The 21,959-nt window shown below is 40.9% G+C and overlaps 2 protein-coding genes across 2 annotated transcripts; both read left to right on the top strand.

The window, feature by feature from the left end:
- The first annotated feature begins 6,524 nt into the window (after positions 1-6,524).
- Positions 6,525-16,338, top strand: LOC107186923 (MAP kinase-interacting serine/threonine-protein kinase 1-like). Its single transcript, XM_015574888.1, has 5 exons — positions 6,525-7,841; positions 10,695-10,832; positions 13,632-13,988; positions 14,115-14,685; positions 14,825-16,338. Exons 1-5 carry the CDS (start codon positions 7,787-7,789, stop codon positions 15,285-15,287), a joined length of 1,584 nt encoding a protein of 527 aa, XP_015430374.1. The 5' UTR covers positions 6,525-7,786; the 3' UTR covers positions 15,288-16,338.
- Positions 16,339-21,197: 4,859 nt separating this feature from the next.
- On the top strand, positions 21,198-21,852 carry LOC107186825. Its single transcript, XM_015574766.1, has 3 exons — positions 21,198-21,330; positions 21,410-21,554; positions 21,717-21,852. The coding sequence occupies exons 1-3, from the start codon at positions 21,198-21,200 to the stop codon at positions 21,850-21,852; spliced, it is 414 nt and encodes a 137-aa protein (XP_015430252.1).
- Positions 21,853-21,959: the final 107 nt, after the last annotated feature.

Here is a 21,959-nt window from a genome sequence, read left to right as displayed (position 1 = left end):
TACGTCTGGCATGAATCCCGCGCGTAACGTGTCGTTATAAATAAGTATCTTTCGTGCTATGTAGCTCGCGTTTTCGACGAACGAATCGTTCGCGACGGATATCCCATGTTCGAAGTACGATCCAGCTCCTTTTCTTCCACACCTCATTGACTATTTTTTCCCCAACGTTACGTATAACGTATAACGCATTGCGAGGAGAACAGAACGTCTGTGATTCGTGCAGTGCCTTCATTTACACGACATAGTTTCGAATACATTCAATTGTCACCGACTACGCGCTTCGATTACAATCTTGCACGGTATATTTAGACCCGATCATTTCAAGAATCTCAAGCTACTCAAATGGTGGAAAAATGTACGTTCTACGACCGATTTTTCTTTCCCTCTTATTCAAGCAGCAACGACCTCGGTACACGCGGTTGCGGATTATATCTACGGCTTAGTTGTAGTCTTATCGATAACGAATGTCATCGGTGTGTCGAGCAAAATCGTACCATGATTGTAACAATAGCAACGCGCAATGAGTTACGATATATCTATGTATGCGCATACGTGCACGTATACGTGTACCTACTCGTGTTCTTCGAAAAATACAAACTTTCCTAATTTTCGTCTCGTCCGTATGTAAAAATCGTATCCGTATAAAATATCTCGTTCGTATAAAAAAAATAAAAATCTCTAGAATATTGTAACGGCAACATCGTTGAAATATAGTCTTGTGATCCAAGAGTTTTGGACTTTGATCCATTTTCTTTTTTACCATCCAACGTATTTTACGTAAGTCAACGCAAAATACGGAGAATCATTCGAAGAATTTGTTGGAATAACATCATTTGATACCGATGATCTGTAAACGCCTGATTCAATCCGGTGGCAGCGCCTTGATTAATCGGATTCGAATTTTCACGCAAAATAGTTGCTACACTGGTAAGGAAAGTGACCCACATATCAAAATATCGCGTTAAAAACGAGAATTTAAAGCAGTACGTCGAAGGCGTATTTGGAATGGTCGATGCATATCAGCCTCTTCCCTTTCAGGTCAAGCAAGTTCATTGGCTCTTTTTCGCAGGTGTCTTTGTCCGTTTGCCGACTATAGTCGTTTGTTTCGACCGATCCTCCGTTTTCGAAGTTACGAGTTACGAATCATCGTTTCGCTACGAAACTATCACTTTTTTTTTTAATGACTCCAAGCATCTTTACGAGAGTGTTCACTTAATCGTTCGCCGCATCGGACCAGTGTGTTTGCCACTTCACGATACGATACGATACGATACGATACGATACGATACGATACGTACGTATACGAGTTATACGTATAGTTTTGTTTTCACGTCCTAGCGTATCAGCGAACGATCGGTTCCCGATAAGCTTCCTTCTCCCATAGTTTTTAACTTTCCACTGAATCATATATACACAAATACACAAAACACACACCACTCAACACCGTATCAAATAGATGGAGGGAAGTTAGTTCTTATTCATATAGAATACATACACCAAAGTACGGTGTCTTTACTCCGTGTTTTCGCGTGTCGCAAAGTTCAATCGCCTATACATACTATATGTATACATACAACAACGGTGCGCGCACTCGTTGAAAGCGAAAGCCATTCGTCAATTTCGGACCCTCGAGTTGCCGCGACCGCACATGTTTTGCTCTTTTCAACAATTTTACGACTTACCGTTCGGATAGACAGAAACGATCACCCATCGAGGAGCAAATAACTATATGTATACAATTATACCTGGCACCTTTTTACGGTTAACATTTGTGCGAACAACGGGTATATACCTACACAAGTACCTATTCCCAACCGTTCGATACGACAAACGTGCTCCATCATGTTCAGGTAAAAATGCACGAAATGCCTACTGCTTCGAATCATTCCAATGTATAGCCGGTTTTAAACGAGAAAACGTCTAAATACATACATATAGAGAGTTGTACGATCGGATCATCCTCCTTCATTATTAAATTGATAATTTTATGCATTTATCGCAAATATGAATTAACAAAACGCAATACCATAACAATTTCCGTGAAGATTAGTATCAATTTCATTGTTCTTTGGATGTAACAAAACCGATAATAAAAGAAACAACTCTCAGACATAACGAGTTCAATAAATTAAACCAGAAAAATCTGAATTTGCATAAAGTTCTGCAGTCTATTCACTATGCGTAGCTGTTCGATTTCTGACTTCGTCGCCCATAAATCCTCGAATGCATAGCCAAAGTAGATCGAGAATGATACATATGCATGTACAATGTATCGATTCGAAAGCGTTTGCAAACTCAGGAACTCGAGTTGGTTTTGTTTATGAAAACCGTTGAGTACCTTTCGAGAACCATGCAAACACGATAACATATAATCATACAAGAACGGAAAAAGTCTGGTAAAAAGTCATTTTCAACAAAGTTACCTACCACTTTTCAGGAACGATTAAAAGGCCGAACAATCGAACATTAATCGTTAAAGTTCGGACGATTCTATCCACGCATCAAGCTTTAATTTGTTAAAGTACGGCTGGCCTTGAGGCGGGACATACGCACGCACATTTCTTGGAAAATACTCTTAACGACATCCAGAAATAAGCATGGTGGACAAATTCTGGAGAGGTCGACGAACGTCGGTCGATGACCTCGACCAATTCTAGCGCTCAAATTTGATATTAATTTTTTATCACACAATTCCTCGAGAACAACAAAATCAAAGCTATCTTTCTACCGTAACAATACATCATAGAAAATCCAACTCTTTTAGTGATAGGAGACATTAGAAACAATGATAAGAACGTGTTTTGAAGCGGAGCTTATCTGCCGGTGTTCTACGATACGGTGAGACACGATAAGGCACGATGAGACGCGAGCTTAATCATCGAAGGCTTCTTATCTTTCTCAAAATTACGACGTCCAGGAATAAGTATTTGAGAAGAGCGTATTATCTCGTTTCTCGCCTGATACCGGAATACACGCGAGCACTTCAATGATGTTTACATTCACAATTACGATATCAAACTACAAACTTGATCTCGGATCACAAATTATAAACATTGTTCGTCACACCGTGGCTGAATTCTTTCTAGCGCGTATTACCGTTAATCATACTTTATCCGTGTCCTCCAAATAGGCAACAGGTTTTACAATTAAGAATGGTACCTGTTCGTGCAGATACACAGGCAGGTAAGCCAGATGTGTCTCAAATAACGTCACAGTCGGTGTTTAGTCAGCCTCGTAATTATAAGACTATTATGAGAACATCATAAATAGAACTAGACAACGAAAAACTGAAAAACAGAAACGAAACCATCAATAATAAGATCACAGCTCGTTTCAAAGCTCCGAATCGAAACCTTGTTTCTAATCGAAAGAAAAGCACTCGGTAAAAGGTCTTCCATGAAATTCACGCTCCATGAAAGAAACAACCGAAGCCGACCATCATGCGGAAGACCTTGAGTTAAGCGAAATCTTTTGCGCATCGTAGTACTCGACCTTGAATCGTGGATCCACGTGCAGCATAAATTCGTGTGTCCTGCGTGCGAACGTATATTTAATTTCCGAACAAAATTACTCGCACTTTTCTTTTATCCTCGTCAATTATTAAAACGAATAGGAAACAAAACTTATTTCGCCGGTGTCTTTCTGAATACATTTTGGCACTTGATTTCCTATCGTAGAAATGTTGTCAATCCGAAAATAATCCTAAATGAATACTATTGATTGAGCGAATATTACCAGAGTTATTAAAAGTTCTAAAAAATAGTTCTCCGGTTAAAGTTCTCTCTTCCAACTTGTGTCGCAATTCACGCATTGATAGGTCTCTGGAGTGAAATTGTTTTAGTCAGTTGCTGTTTCACTTATTATTTTTATTCAATACGCATACACAGCGTCGTTATCAGCGTTCACTTGAAATTCTTTTCATGCCTATGATAAGTAAATGCGATGAAGAAATTTTTAGTGTATTGCTTTAAAAGTTTTTCGACCTATCACAAATCGACGAAGGCGATAATCGTGATTGGATGAGTCACCGACATGTGGTGACCAATAATAACTCGTTAAAATTAATGAATTCGATGGTTTTGTCAATCTCGCGCACGAAGGCTGACGTAATACAAAAAGGGAACGACGTTCTACCCTTACCAAGTTCATTCGAATAATCGTTTTAACTAAAATAATTCTTTAATGTTCTTAATCATTCAATAATACGTACTGAAATTTATCTCAATTCCTCGTGTTTAAAGAACATATGATGCGAAAGATATATTGTTGAATAAATATGCGTGTATATACATAGTATATGTACTATATAGGTATAGTAAACAATAGTACATATTTGTATAGATATCTCGGAATCAACGCGCCAAAGCGTACGGAGCGATAGAGCAAAGAGCAGGCGCCACCTCGCGCTATTTTACGTAGCAGCAGCAGCCCCCCTCGTACTTCCTCTTAGCCTTCCATCCCTTCCATTATTACTTGGTTCCTATCCCAAAACCGAAACTACGCGGCGGCGGCAGCAACGTTCTTTCTTGGCACCTGCCTCATCCTCCTTGCCCACCTCACCCGACTCACCCGCCGTGCCCTCCAGGCACTCCTCGTTTCATCGATTCTAACACGAAAATGCTCTACGCACGTTCAGTTTATCAGCACTTATTCACCATCTTGATCCAAACATCTTTCCTAGCAATCTATCTTACAATCGCGCTATTTAACTCGTCAAGTAAACAAACGTTTTTTTGCAATAATTTCTTGATTTGTAATCGCTGATATTTTTCTACGCTCTTTTTGGAAATATAAAAGTCACCGTTCCAATCGGTTATTTTTCTGTACACATAACCCTGGCAACTTGTTCTATCAACATGACAAAACGTACAAACACGTCCAGCGGGAGTATTTCGAAAGTGAAAGAAAGTACACAAATCTGTAGGTGTCTTAGGTGGGTGTTGGTTCAGCAAACACGATCGAACAGCTCCCGCCACGTGCTAAAACCGGTTTGCGCTTGTTATTTTGTACGATCGAATGCTGTCTATTAAATTTTCTATTTAGACGTGAAACTTTTAGTTTTCATGGTAAAGACGTGTCGCTTCCAACCAAACTTTTGTTAAGGTGTTAATCTTTCGTATAGGTGCTAGAAATGATAAACATAAGTTTTAGAGAAAAACAGCATACGGACGTCATTCTCTAACGACACTAAAGGTTTACAAAATACATATCGCAGACGTAAAATACATATTTAGTGTTTCATGTAATCGTACGTTGTCCGATTTATTATTTATTGTAATCCGAGATGTTTTTATAACGGACGCACGCTCTATTATCACACCGATGATACAACGCGACAACAACAGTTCTACACATGTACGTAATAGGTAACAAACTCGCCGCGTTTGCTTCTCTACATTCACACACGGTACGAGAATCAAAACCATGATTATAATAGACATGTGGGGCCAATATAAGATATTAATTATGTCATGTACGTCAATACGTTGATTCTCGTAACAAAATATGTGTGCATACATACATATGTACATATGTATATTTATGTATTGATATACATAGAGATAATATTAATTAATTTATATTAACTGATTAGAAGTAGCGATCAACTGTACATAACCGAATAGCAACGTGTCTTGTGACACATTTGTAGGTAAACAATCGACCGTGCTGCCTTATGTAATAATAATACGGCTAATAAACTTACGACGCAATACCGTAGCGATTATACGGGCAACAAGTTCACGCGATGTCGGACGATTGAAAACAAACCTCGATGGCCGACTCGAGCCTGCGCATAGCATCGTAAGCCATATAAACGACGCATGTGTGTGCGCGCACGCGTGTGGCTCGTCGCTATTCGTCGGACGACACCACACACAGAAGTTAACCAATACTCGCTCGTTCTCTTCCGTTTTTCTTTCTCTTTTTCTCTTTGCTGGGTTTGCGTTCTGTGTCCTCTTACCCCGCGTGTATTCTTGTAGCGGTGTCGCGCGCGGCACACACACACCACGTACCCACCGAATACCCGATTCCCGATCGTTCTTTTGCGTCGCATAATGTTTTACGTGGCTGGTGGCCATTGTGCGCGCGCATCGTATCTCACGCATACACACGCACGTACGCTACCGGCGGCGTCATTTCCCATCCATTTATCTAACTCTGGCCTCGACACACGGGTATAAATGATACTAGATGTAAACATCTCGAGTATCCAATTCGTGGACCGGGACGGTGAACGTACGATATTCAGAATTTTTGGCGAAAACTTGAATAAAAAATCATACGTGCGACAATGTCCTTTGCCGGTAAACTAACTCTACCACCAGAACGATCAGTGGCTCTCATGCACTGTTCAAACCATACCAAGCAAAAACATTTTTAGTTGATTTCTCCAGTCGAGATTATCGAGTAACAAATTTCTAAATGAGAAAGAAACCGGTAGAAAGAGAAGACGAATTTGAAAAGCTGTTACAACGTAATACTCACAATTAGGATTGCAAAGTGCTTCGTTCGACACAGCGAAACACGGTGCTCAAAATTGAAGAGTATCGATTCAAAATACATATTTGCAAATCCTGTCAAGTTTGCATCATACAATCTGATAATTGTAGAGATACTGTGCGCAACGTCGCCCCGCGAGGAGAGCCCCTGGCGGAGCAGTACGCGACGCGGCGCGGCACGGCACGGCGCGTTTTCAGAGGGCGTCGACGAAGTCAGCCGATTCTACGTGGAAGCAACTGAGCGACGAGAGGGCGAGTTCGTAAGCGGGGATAGGCGAATCGCGTCGATGCAGTGACGAACGGCTGGCGCAGAGGGCGGAGAGGATGTTAGTGAGCGAAGCGACCATCTTGTGAGACTCAGTCGGAAACCAACTGCCGAGCAGTGAGGGAAGGTGAACGAAGAAGAGGCACCGATGCGTTAACAGAAGGATTTTTAATGCGCTTCCGAGCCCGGTTACCGCTACGTGCGAGTACCTGTACAATAGCGACAACGGAGAACCGACCATCACAAGGTTTTCGTCAACGGAAAAACCCTGGTTTATCCGGCGAAAATTCTCCAAACCGAAGAGAGGAATCGAAGTAGCGGCGGTAGGTGAGATTTGTTGGCGGTCGACGAGACGGGAAATTGGATTTTTCCGACCAAAGACTCGCCCATTGGGAACGCAATCGGATCGAAGGCAGTCGGAAGAGAATTGTGTCGGCTTATATTGCTGGACATAAGGGAAAACGAAAGAAGAGAGATCGAGTGAGCGGGATTAAAGGGAAAGCAAAAAAGAAGGAAGAAAAGTGCAGTGTCAAAGTCTGTGATAGTATTTATTCGAAATATACATACAAGTTACGACACGTATCATTGATTACAACAGCATTGTCTTCTGTCGTTTGAAGAAACCGCGAGAGTTAGAAGGGCAGAGAAATAGATAGCCTTTATATATTTATTTATATCTGTGATATCGACACTGATATACATCGATTTATCCTGGGAGTACGTTGGTAGAGGGAGAGAGACGAATCGAGGAGAATAGAGAAGAACGGTGAAAAACACGCGTACACACGCGTACCGTATAGAGCGACATTGTGCGTGCACAAAGCGAACGTTGAGTGCTAGGAAGGAAGATTTATATCAGTACTTTAGTGTATATAGATGTTTTTGTATATACGACTGACTCTTTTTTATATTAATTGATATCGAGTTAAGAGAACGTTCCACCGTTGTTCGTTGAAAATAGGAGATCAAGAGGAAGTTAGATTTTAGAACGCAACGAGGTGTAATATTATCGCTGGCAAAAATGGTGGAGAAAATCTTGGAAGAACGAGAGGACGGATGTCAGGAGATTGGACGAGGTAAGAAAATTTCTTTGTACAGCTTCAATACCTTCGATCGAGAGATTCAATGTATGTACAGTATCAACGTGAATCCATCCTCATAGCGTTGAAACTGCCAATAATCGTTTTACGGTTCATCGATGCTACCAATTAATAAATCTTTCATCTGAACTGGTTGTATTCGTTTAACTATAGTTTTTGGTGATAGTTTCGTATTTCATATTGATTGAATTCTGCCCGTGGCGTGGTCACATTATATGATACCAATGATGTTCCGATATTCGCCCATTCTATCATCCCATCGTCCCCAAATACTGGGTACCGAAATATGAAGTTTCGTTTAGAAAATCATTCGAAATACATTGTGTGTACTACAATATCAAAGCAGACACGTACCGTCATGGAAATGCTCCGAGCACGGAACGCTCCAAGTTACTCGACGGGAGAACTTTCTCGAAGTCGGTACACAGCAACCATCGTTGCCAAACCTTCGAACATGGTTGTTTCGGTATACGTATGTTACGCCCGTTGATATCAGTTTGGTCGCAGAGGAAGGAATCTTTACGGTTATTTCTCTATCATCTTTGGTTGGCCATTTGTAAAACAACTTTTCATGGGTAGAACCATGCAGAAAATGTATAATGATTCATAGTGTTTACAGATATACGTTAAATGAAAACTTCCCTTTAAATCAATTTTATCGTCCCGTTTGATGTGTCAGACGAGAGCGATGTTACGCCGATAGGGGTAACATCGGTCGTTTCTTCTAAACACGTTACATCGGAGTGTAGTACATAAGTGTCGAATGAAAAGTTGACCTAGCGGCGTATATCGATACCCATTTTACTAATAAATTCGTTATGTCGTGATCCTTTAGTCGGAAATCGGAAAGACAGATGCCTGAAAACATTGTTCTCTACTGTAACATTTCTGGTGTACGGAGAATCGCGACGCAACGTCGCGCAAAGCTATGTAGTCGCGTGAGATGAGGAGAGATGGAGCGAAGCGAGGCGACGTGACACAGCGACACAGGTCGGCACGTATTCAAAACGCGTCGTTGAATTATTTTCGAGGGCGAAGTGGGTTAGTCGGATCGTTCGAGTTCGACGCATATCGTGAAGGGCAACGGTAAGGGTAACCTAACAAAAGAACGAACGATAGGAGGAAACAGGAAAGGGTCCTTGCGCATGACAGTCCGTTGCCCTCACCCCCCTCCAATTAAGTGGAGGGTTCCTTCTAGCGTTTTAAACCGTAGTTACAAAATTATACAAGCGACAGTTTTTAGAATAAAGGACGCTGAACTCTTGCATCGTATAGTAATTGTATTTAGAAAATAGTTCTTTCCTAAAAAATAAAGATAGGGGCGTATGATAGAATGTTTTCGTATGTGATTTTCTAGCTCGTAAAATTCCTAACTAATTCACGTAATAAACGATAATAATCTGTGGGAACAAACGGAGAAGTCTTTTATTTCGTAATACAATAGCGTGAAAGGAAACAAAGGTTGGAACTCGTCGATGGTCGAACAAGCGCGTGTCATATATCCATAGTTGATGTCACGTTTCACGAAAATCAATTTTCGCATTTCATTTTCACTGTTCATCAAGCCTACGTAAAAGCATGATCGAGGGAGATATTATATATGTATATATCTTCTTCGTAGTACCTATACATATATAATATATTTAGTACGTATGTATTTCCACAACCTTCCGTGGTTGCTGAAAAGGAAAATTTCGTATAACATCAGTAACAATTACCGAAAGGACATTAGTCCATATAAAATGTTTGAATACTTGATAATTCGGACGTTCTAGACGGGTTTCTAGATTGGCTCGGTAGTTTTGCGGATGCAGCGACATTATCGTACGTGCATATCTCGCTTAAGATGGCGGCGTTCCTTTTCTGTGCCAGTCATTGAACTCTCGGTCGTACATAGTCCGTTGTCCGTTGCCTCTAGTCTTAGCGACGTGAGCAACCAAAATATATTCACAAACAACTGAATTACGTTCACGTGCTTTGTTTATTTGCTGTTAATTGTTCGCCAAGCATTTTCTCACTGCCTGTAGGTCGTCTTCCGCCGTGCTTGTTTTATTTTTTTATTGTTCCATCTCGTTCCGTTGACCTCGTCTTGATTCTCATTTCTGTTCGACCTACGCGAACTTTCCTGTTTTTGCTTCGGAAGAGTGGTATTTGATACCGAACATTTTGAAGTTTTAAACGGTTACTTCCATTCCCCGTTCTCTTGATTCGGTAGATTCTGCCAATCGCAGTTGCACGGATAGAATTTTTTTACTAGGTAGATTAGAAACATCGACGAGTTTGTCTCTCGCGTGTTTATTGCTCCGTTTTTAACACAAATTGTACCCGAAAAATGTTGGAAACGCCTTGTGTTATTTAATCGCGTATCAGCGTCGAATTCCGAATCGAACACGTTCCTACTTACGTTATCCATGACTGATAACGTAAATATTATTAATAAGCGCAAAACGAAAGATGACTAATGAACCCCTTCTTTACTCTCCCCCACCGTCAGGGTACTCGAGCAATGTGGATAAAGGCTCGAGTCGATGTTGTATACACAACATTGTGTCCGCAAGAATAATAAAAGCCCGAATGTTACGGTATCGGGAACGACCGTTTAATTCTCAAAAAATTGCGTTTGCGAATCCACAGCACCGTTGCGCAACTGTCCCTTATATGCGCCCCCGTATCCTCATCTCCACGTATCTTCTGCGAATTCATTCAAAATGTGATTATTTTGTTGCTTCTCGGGGAACAGGATAATTGTTTGTGTCGATGCATTCAATCGATTGTCCTTTGTCCGAGTAGTAACCGATTTTCAAAAATGGAATTTAATGCACGTTTCAGAGGGTACCAGTTGCAGAGATACCGTGAATACAACAGGAGAATCTATGAGCGCGGTGCAAGCTCGACAAGAAGAAGCCAGGCGTAAAAGACAAAGGAAGAAGCGTTCTGGGTCCTCCTTGATGTCTTCTTGTTTTCAAGGTACATTTCGATCATTAACATGTTGACTGCCAACTACGCGATAACTCGCAGTTGAAAATTTGCCATCGAGGTCCAGTACGTATACATATATTCGTAGATGGTTGTCTTCTTGTCTCTACTATTAAAAGTCACGTACGAATTAACTCGTAGTAAACAATGTAATTGGTATACTGCGGGCGTCTGAGACACAAATGAAATTTGATCGTGGTGTCAGTGACCGGTGTCTCAAAAACAGCGTGACAGTCGACGCGTTAACAAAAATTAAGACAATACGAGCTCTACAGAGAGAGAAAAAAGGAGGGGGGGGGGGAGAGCTATTGCGTTATCATGACTATCGTTATGGAACTAAATCAATTTATATGCATAGTTTTAAAAAGGAACGTGAGAAATTACATCGACAATCGTGGGCAAACAATCCGTGAAACTTAACTATGGTAAACGATGGTTTGTCCTTTAAAACTGATAGTACATTTATACAGCTCTATTCTACCACTTTAATTTTTTTAATCATCCATAGCGTATTCTGAAACTGTATGGATCTGGAGTACTACAGAAACGAGCATTCGGTCAAATGATAGAAAGAAAGACAAAAAAAAAAAAAAGAAAGTGTGGGTGACTGTTAATTAGACGGATCTCTGTGTGTTTTATTTGTTCCCACACGCTCACTGAGTGACTGTGACACATTGCGTACGTTTGTCTGTCTCTCTTGTGTGTCATTCGTGCTTCGGTGACTTGCATTTCACTTAGGTATCTGACCTTGTACAAGTTCAGAATGTTCGAGAAACTCTCACGCGAATACCTTGAGAATTGATCGTACGTGAGGCCTAAACTTTTACTCCCGGTGCAATAAGCCGATGAATTTTGTTCGATGTGGTCCGATTAAATCATCAATGATATCGCTTGCCATTTGTTTCTCCGTTCCCTCACTTTCGAAATTTGCCGAATACATATCTTAAGTATACTTAATTTTGATACTTGTAAAACAAGTTATTTTCGTTTAGTATCATTCCCGCAATTACGCGTATGATTTCACCAGATCTAGTGAGACATTTTTTTCTGTCATCGATAATGAACGTAAACCACTTCAAATTTCGTAATAATTAATTTGTAACTGATTATGAAAGGTTGCTTTTTTATAGTTTCGTATCGAAAGAAGAGAAAAATGTGAGAAAGTAAAATTTGTAAACCGTAGAGACGTCGGAAAAGATAGCAGTAATGCTCGTGGATGAGTTTAAAACAAATATACCGGTAAACCGCCGATCGAGTTCACTGCCTTACAGTTACGTCATCGTACTCTACGATCGATTCGTAAAGCAGTTTCGAGAAGCTTCTACCACCTCTGTGTACCCTTGCCGCGAACTCAGCGAACACGAGCGGCCCGTATACGTTTAAAATCTGGGGCACGGGTTATCTCATCGATCAGTATCCGCATCTAACCCTTTGAATTAATATTTTTTATCAGCTTATCATACTTTACGAATAAAAACAACAATAAAGTAACACGATTTACTTCGAATTTCCCGAAGTTGAAAAACGTCCGCTGTAAGTTATTCGCAACGACGCGATATATACGAAATTTGCCGCGAACTTATCGATGCTATTCGAGTCGTAGCCAATGTTCCAAACTTGGCCTCCGAATCAATTAATATGCATAGCAAGATTGTATATGTATATAACATAGAACGAGATTGGATGTGATATGGTGTTTGCTATCGAGGTTCGTTTCGAAACACCGATCTCGTGCACCCGGTAAAAAGAGACAACGACATTGGTGATCGAGTTGGCACAAAGTGTCGTTGTCATTGCATATATTGATAATTTTTTACACCGAGCTTTACAAGGAAACTGTAGCCAGTACCTAATCTAAGCTTTCCGTGCAAAATTGTTGTAGAGCGGAGTAGAAGCACACCTGTGTTTATCGGCTTTCGGTTGCTGAATATTCAGCGGTGTTGCCAGGCAGAATTGTATCGTGGAACTGGACGCGCGAAAGAAGGGAGAAAAATCCCGTGGAGGTGGTTAGATGGGGAAGTAGTAGATGCGAGTTCGAGAACGAACGAGAAGGTGAAAAGAGAGAGAGTGTGTGCGCGTGTGTATGGTTGATAGCAACGACGCAACAGTTGCATCATTAAACGAAGGATCGAGAACGAATTAGAAAATAGAGGAACAGAATGGAACGGATGTTAACGAGTTTAAGGGGAAACAGAGTGGGATGGAGGGGGGGGATGAAGTGGGAGGCAGGTAATTAAGAACGAGAAGTTTGGGCAGATCTGAAAAGGGAAGGAAATCAGAAAGACAAAGAGAGAAAATTTATGCGCACGTAGTAGTAGTAGTTAGACAGACGGCGGCGGCGGTTTCGACGCGTTACCTCTGCGTGACCTTAACATTGACAGTGCTACGCCAAGCAGAACTTAGTTGATCGATGCTTTACTTACCATGACGGAGACGACGTGCCTTTCAGCAGCGATAACGTTTGTCAATGAAATGGCAAGATAACAGACAATATATGTACATGAAGTAATTAAATCGAAACATGTTTCCCTTGCATATTCGTAAAACTGAATATTTTAGGCCAGCATGAGAATAGGGGATCGGACATGTCGTATATTCTGTATACGAGGATACGACTGAATGAATGAATGAATGAATGAATGTGGACGCCGAGGAAAGCCTACTTGTAACTTGTAACATGAAATAACCATAAAAAGACGTTCGGAAAACGTTGAATGTAATTCGAAAACAGACTTGCACTTTTGTACCAGTTTCAAGTACGAATAACGAACGCCATGAGTTTTGTTTCAGAGTTGTACAGATTAACGGGCGAAGTCCTTGGAGAGGGTGCTTACGCTTCGGTCCAGACCTGCAGGTCTCTGTACACAGATTTGGAGTATGCCGTTAAAATAATCGACAAAATCCCTGGTCACGCAAGGACACGCGTTTTCAAAGAAGTCGAAACGTTCCATCATTGTCAGGGACATCCAAATATAATTCAGATGATTGAATTCTTCGAGGACGAAGAGAAATTTTATCTCGTATTCGAGAAGGTTAATGGAGGTCAGCTGTTGAGTCGAATCCAAGAAAGGATTCATTTCAGCGAACGGGAAGCGAGTCAGATAATCAAGGAGATAGCGAGCGCGTTGAATTTCCTTCACAAGAAAGGTGGGTAAAAGCTACTTTGAATTTTTCCTCGTTGGTTTGCTTATTGCGTATCAAACTGCCGCGAAAATATTTATTCGTAAGTCTCCCAATCAGTCGGCTGACCCGTTTATTACGTTCCATCTCCAGGAATCGCTCACAGAGACTTGAAGCCAGAGAATATCTTGTGCGTGCACCCGGACAAGCTTACGCCGATCAAAGTCTGCGATTTTGATCTTGGTTCGGGCATCAAGTTCAACAACTCGCTGTCCAGTCCTGTGGCCACGCCGCAGCTTTTGACGCCGGTAGGAAGTGCCGATTTCATGGCCCCGGAAGTCGTGGAGGCTTTCATCGGAGAAGCGAACTACTATGACAAACGTTGTGATCTATGGAGTCTCGGCGTGATCATGTACATTCTTCTTTGCGGATATCCACCTTTCTACGGGAATTGCGGCACCGACTGTGGCTGGGAGAGAGGAGAAAATTGTCAAGCTTGCCAGGAGCTGTTGTTCACCAGTATTCAAGAGGGCAGGTACGAGTTCCCGGACAGCGAATGGAGATGCATTTCCGAGGACGCGAAAGATCTGATCAGAGGGTTGCTGGTCAAGGAAGCCCACCAGAGGCTGAGCGCCGAATGCATTCTGAAACATCCGTGGATCAATCCTGGCCCTAGTTCCGTCGAGAACACCGATAAATCTCTCACCACGCCTCATATTATCAGGTTGGTTATTTCTCGATCCTTCACTGTATAATACCGTGTAACAGATTGACAATGCACAAGCCGAACTTGCTTGATAAGTTGCATTTCTTAAATTATGTATTCTCGTAAATATAAATCGAATGCTTTCGTTCCTGTTTAGGAGGAATAATTCCGCGAGGGAACTCTCAACGTTTGCCGAATCGGCAATGGCTGTGAATCGCGTGGTACTTCAACACTTCTCCGTGAATCTGGAGGAACTGACGGAGAACAGAGAACCGAGGTTGTCGACGTCGTCCACCGACGACGATAATCATCCTTACGGGCACATGTCTGATTCGGGCAGCGAGCTGTCTGAGCACAGTAAGCTTTGCGCGACTCATTCCTGCAGCGAGCTCGACGCGAACCCGCGCCAAGAATGTTGCTCGGTTAGTTCGAGCATCGATCTTTCCGATCCGAAAACCATTGGGAAGAATCGTTTGATCGGTAAAGAATCGTCGCTGCATCAGCTGTTCGGTTTGTCGCCACCTACCGAGAGCCGATTGATGCAGCGTCGTCTAAAGGCTCGTTCGGATCTGCTCGAATGGCAAACGAGGAAAGCGGTTATCGCGTCTCCAAGTGGCTGAACGTTTCTATCTTCACGGTAACATCTCCTTTCTTGGTAGCGTTATAAATTCGTATTTACACGTCTGCATATAGGAATACGAAACTGTACAGCGCGACGTTGTCTGCTAACGGTCAAATTAAGGATAACAACAGGATTGACGCGACCCTCTACGATCGGTTGGTTTAACGATTCGCTAGGACGAGATGACTATGTGGAAGCAATCTAATTCTGCCCACACGCGTTACGTTACATCTACGACGATGACACGGACTCTGCGGACTCGTGACATATCCAACACGTCCAAACGCGACTTGCTTTTGTTTTTACCTACACAGGCCGTTCCCACTTTCGAAGACGCTCGTTTCGATTATTGTATATCCGTCGTTGTTTCGTGGCAGATCGAACGATATGACCACGTCCAACACGTGGACAAAAAAAGGTACCTAGAACACGTGAAATCCGATACAAACAGGCATGTTTAGTGGTACATCATTTTTCTCCAGTTTCTACTTTTAATTAGTACTGGATTTACAGTGGGTAAAAAGTATATGCATGTTCGTTTGTATCATCGATTCACCGTGAAGCATTTATATACGTATGTGGTGGGTGAACTGGAGGGAAGAGAAATGTCGTCTCGCGATATTTTGTTTCCTTTTATTTCGTCTCACGTCGCGTTGTCTCGGTTCGATGAAAGATTATATCCCTTACGATTTTCGGTGAGAATGCGAACGGATGTTCCTAAAGGTGACATTCGGTTTGTACTTATCGAAATGCAAAACATTGGCGAGTTTCTCTTCCTTTTTGATTGTGTTTTAAAGCGTGTGGTCGACCGCAATGCGTTATTGAACCATAAAATATGTAGTAGAAAATAGCGGCGACAAGCAAGATGAACGCGTTCTTCGGTGCATGTTTTGAATAGTTTGCTCAGTAGGAATCTAAGGATGTGGTAGAGTGTAAGTTCGAAAATGTCGCGAATAAGATATCCAAGAAAGGAACGAATGAGTTTTGCATTGAGAGAAAAAAGGGGGCGACAAATACGGCCATTTCTTTTCTTTTTTTTTTTATGTAAACGTCTTTTTAAGTATCTTTGTAGAAATCTAGTATGTAAGGAAGATACAGATTAGTTTAAAGGGAAAACTAAAAGAAAATAACAAAAAAAACTACGAAAAAAAACACTGTACCTGCGTCGTAAGAATGTTAATATGAGTATATAAAGGGGTCTGGGAGAAAACCATAGACGACAAAAGGGGCTTATAGGGAAGGGGAACGCTTTAGCGGAAAATGTTCTGGATGAGCTTAGATTGTACGAAATCATCTATTAATTACCGTTGTGTTACGTATTTTTGTAGAGTTTTATCGTCTACCCGCTCACAGTCGCAACGCTGTTATTCAAGTTATCAACACTCTTTTCGCTTTCCGGTTACTTCGGTCATAATAATTTTGTTTCTTGGTAGCAGTGTACCACATTTTCCAATAGAAACATCAGATTTCCGTGCATCCAATTGAGAACTAGAACGATTCGTCGAATCGAATGTACTCCCTCCTCCCCTCCGTCTTGCGCCGTTGACAGTGTCGTTATTAGTTCGAAGAATTTCCATCGTCTAAACAAACTCGCTACAAATTTTCCACGATTCGGTGATCTGCGCTGTGAGGTGGGTGTTTTTTCTTCCCTTTACTCACACGTAACACACGGTTGAAGTTAACTTTTAAGGAGGCAGCCATGTCGTTGCTCGTTATTCTTTCTTTCAACGTAATCCTGGGAAAGTTTACTCGGTAACATGTCTGCGTAACGTTGCAAGAAATGAAACAACATAATAAGGTCATTGAGAAGTTCTTAAGTTTTTCATCGATTCGTTCGAACTTTCAGTGGTTGTCGAAATCATTCGTTTCCTCGATATTTTAACGCTCGCGAACGAAAATTGACCGAAGAAAATCGTGCGAACGCACGCGTCACGATGCATACTTACGACGTAGGACGAAAAAAAGTATTGACGTTGCGTACGAGGCTCTTTTATTGAAAAGAGCATCGAAATATATAAATATCATGATTACTGGTCTCCTTTTCGTAAGACCAAAGATAATACAACGACGGTCGGCGATTGCGACGGTCCTTCGTGTCATTCTACCATATTTTCTTCGTTGTGGCAACACTTTGCTGAAATTCGCGTTTTTTTTTTCATTTTCATTTTCATTTTCATTTTCAGCAGTACCACACAATCATCTATTCTTTCGCAAAGCTTTTTCGGACGAGACGTTCAATGGCAGACGATCGATTTTCCACGTGTATCGTTAACTTAAAATAACAAGAAGGAAGATACTGTGACGCGACGCGACGTTATAACAGCCGTACAACCTTTCGTCCAAAAAAGTGAACGAAATACGAAGATTGAGCAATCTGCACGTGGAGTAATTGATACTGGTTAAAATAGTAGTTTAAGTAAATTTTGTAGGCACTCTCGATCGATCCGCGTCGCGTACATACTTTTTTCGCAAAACTTTGTTCAAATGTTTACCGTTATCGATCGAGGGTGTGTTCCATGACGATTGAATCGTCAGTATGTAAACTACTAAAACGTATGTATAATATGCACGTGATTTTACCGGAGAAAATGTAGTACCGACCAAGAGCAGAATTGGTAGACCGAAGAAAAAGGATAAACAGTGACAAAAGCCTTGTTTGTGACAAAAAAAAAATGATCAGAACGCAGAAAAAAAATCCACGGCCATAATATAGATCTATAATCGTAATGCTCGCGCGACAAGGCAGAGACAGACTACAGTGAGTGAGAAGGAGAATATGTGATGGGTGCGTGTGTGTATGTATGTATGTATGTATGTATGTATGTACGTATGTACGTATGTACGTATGTACGTATGTACGTATGTACGTATGTACGTATGTACGTATGTACGTATGTACGTATGTACGTATGTACGTATGTACGTATGTACGTATGTACGTATGTACGTATGTACGTATGTACGTATGTACGTATGTACGTATGTACGTATGTACGTATGTGTGTTTATTGGCACACAAGTGTATTTGCGAGTATAGGATGCGATGTGATGCGCAGGGTTGAATGATAAAGGGAATAAGAAAGAGTGCGCGATATGGAGCGATAAACGAGTATATGTAGTAGTGGGTGGGTGGGGGAAAATGGCACGATTTTAGCTAGGTCGTAAAAGTGAAGTATCAAACACCCAGCAATTCATTGACGACGCGACACTTGAAACCGTATATCCTGCATTCTGTTGTAGGATTCCGCACAACAAAACAATGACGATTTATGACTAACGGTATTTCATTTACAAGTAAAAACACTGCAAATATTACTTAGTAGTTTTAATGTTTAAAGTTATTATTTAGAATATTTGAAAATTTTGTTTCTATATATCGTGTAATGTATTGAAGTATTGCCATCGATTTTACGACCTTGCTATATCGTGGCTTCTACTACACGTAAAATGTGTTCTGAAATGAGAAAAACAATACTAACGTTTAAGTAAATAAATAAACATCTTTGTATAGAGATTTGTAAGGTTTTGTGCTAAAAAACCGCTGTGCTGTACCGATGAGTCATACTCGATCTTTTGTGCATCATTTTTCGTGATTCACAATTTGAAAAGACTTTACGTTGCGATCTACCCGCGAGATAAGGGCATATAATTTGTTTTCATTTTTCGTACTTTATTGAAAAACGTAAAATTCTGGATTGTAATCGCGAGTGTGCGAGAACACGATGTATACGCACAAGGCGTGCGTTCGTTCGCGTGAATCGATGAAGAATTTATCAGTGCGATGTGACATGACGTGATATACCATACACCGCGCGAAGCATTCACTGCTTATTTCACAATCTGATTAAAACTGAGTAAGACGAACGATAGATATACATTGTCTCACAAAATGTTTTCTTGTGTTTGTAAGACTGTTGTTTCACGTTCAACTTGTAAGTTGTTTGACGGTTTCGATGCTCGAAACGAAAAGGGAAGGATTCGTTTGCTCACAGAAACAGCCCACGAATCTTTCGTAGACCACTCGACGAGTTGCCTCGCACACTCTCGATAAAAATATTTTCGTTCCAAATTTTTTTAAAAATAAGAAGCAAGTAAAGAACATATTTTTAAACGGAATATCGAAGTTCAATGGGCTTTTTTCGTTATAATTTGCGAGGTCATGTTGAGCGGATCGTAGATCCACGAAGGGAAATCGTTGGTACTTTATCTATTGTCGGATCTTTTCTGTACCTATATTTGATTGAATCACGAATCCATTGTCAATAATAATAATGATGCTCGTCCTTTTTTCTGTGAAAAAGATGCGAAATCGTGCACAGTTCTCTCTTGCGGAGAGAGTAATTGAAAAATAAGAGGGAGACTGAAGAGTGCGTGTGTGTCTGGCAGTCCAATATGTATGGATACGGTTTGCTGATCGTGCGAACAAAAATAATATCCAAATGTTTGCCACTTGCAAGATATTTTTGGCTGCGTTTCAGAATTAAGGTATGAATGAAAAACATTTTCGAAACTGCTACTATTCAGTCGAGAGTAATCAACGATATCATTTCTCTCCTGTAAAAGTCCAGCGAGTCTTACGAAAACACTATGTAAGCTTCCTAATAAAATAGCATTTAATTGAGAAATCCTGAAGTAAGACATGACAGACTATTTTTTCTGCTATCGCCCTTAGGCGCTGTCGTGTAAGAATATGGAAGATTAGAAAGAAAATGAATACATAGGTATATCGTACTGTTCTACTTGTTCGCGAGTAAATGTAATTCAAACCAATTGTTCCCGTGGTTTCGTCGAAATCGTGCAAACTCACGAGCGTTAATGGGAAACGATGCTCGATGATTTGGTCCCTAGTCGATTTTTATTATCGCAATCTATTATACATCCACCTTATACGTCCCCGTTTTGACAAAAAAAAAAAAAAAAAAAGAAAAAAAAGGAAACAATTGTCGGAGTGTCGGTCAGCAACTTACTGCATCTCTTACATCTGTTGTTTTACTCGAAAAAATATAAAACATTGTCTAATCGCGTCGCAACTACATCAACAAGCTGACGCTTCGTTTCGATACCAAAGGAATTTCGTTTGTATCAAGGAAACAATACGAAAAGGTGATCGGCTCGTGATCGGCTCGCACGTTACCGCGCTCTGGTGGTGATACCTACGGGGCTGTATTGGCATGATTATTCGTCACAACTTAGGACCACGCGATCTCTGCTAAGGCGAGGATCATACCATGCGCGCACACAACATATGTACATGTATACATATACCAATCGGAACAGTCGATTTCCATTACCACTCAAATACATACAACAAATCACAACCTGAGTTGTACCCACGAGCGACTCCAAATACAAATAACAAACAGAACGTATGCAGCAGTCATAGATAAAACATACCCAAGTAGTACACACATTCACATATGTATATACATCACGTTTGTTACATTTACTAAAATCTGTAAACTTATTCAAAATATTTATATCACACCACCATTCACAATCACACCATTTTCCAACGAGCTTCGTTATATTAAGTTATCAACGAGCCGTGGCATATTGCGAGCTTGTCGTGAGGAACCGTTTTTAATTCGAATATGATTCGAACAGATAATCTGAATATAATCCGAAAAGAGGTCAGACTGAATAGAAGGAACAAAAGAATATGGCAATCAAGGGAAAACACGGTGATACATGTTTTAGACAGGAATATCCTTTGCGTTTGTATTTATTTATGGTCTGGATGGAAAGTATCGATCAAATATACCCATCCCCTTGGAGTTTGTCTCCTCGTTGACGCGCGTTATCATGGATCTATCAGACGTGTGTGTATGCAAATAAGAACTGGGTACGTAATTCGTTTTTGGAGTGCGTATCAACTCGACTAATTTCGACAGTTTCGGCTGGATACCCTATGGACCGAACCAGTTCACGTGATTCAAATTCACCAACGACCAACAGAGTACCAGAAAAACCACCGTTTAAGCTTTGTTTTTCTAAGGATCAGCTGCCCGGGAAATCGAGCGTTCGTACTTCTACAATCAACGGTACGGTTGCTTCATTGTTCCGTGTGTTCTCCATTGTTAAACGTAAATTGAGAGAATCGTTTTTTCCATCACGTCACAGGTGACTCGGTCGCCCCAAAATTCTATTCAAGAGAATACGGGGACGCAAACGATCCAAATACATGCGACGTGCTCGAAGAAATCACGAGTCGGAAAAGAAGAAGCCCCAAGGATGCTTATCATTGCCGACTGCTGACCAGTCATGCGTAATCTAAATTCCATATATCTATATATACCTTGATCTCGCGTCTTGTATAAACGAAACCCACATTATCGCCATACTTTCACCGCATACAATGTGGAGACAGTGTATATCTAACGTTCGAATAGGCGAAACGGATTTTTCTTTTTTTTTTTTTTGTGCACAGGTATGGATGGTGGTACGAACAGGGGATACAACCAAACCAATCTCGATTCAACTTTCACAAAAAAACTTCGGACTTGGTGAATTTTCAGATGAAGGTGTACGCCGAGGATCGAAGACTTGGAGATCCGAAACATTAAATTAAAGTGTGCAAGTACTCGCGTAATAAACATCGGAAAAAATAAAAACGAAAAACTACGACGAACGTGTTAAAAACAGTAGTACATCTCAATAAAACTAAAAACCA

This window comes from Dufourea novaeangliae, unplaced genomic scaffold, assembly GCF_001272555.1.
Source record: "Dufourea novaeangliae isolate 0120121106 unplaced genomic scaffold, ASM127255v1 scaffold81, whole genome shotgun sequence".
Lineage (NCBI taxonomy): Eukaryota > Metazoa > Arthropoda > Insecta > Hymenoptera > Halictidae > Dufourea > Dufourea novaeangliae.
This window is presented reverse-complemented; position numbering and strand designations above follow the sequence as displayed.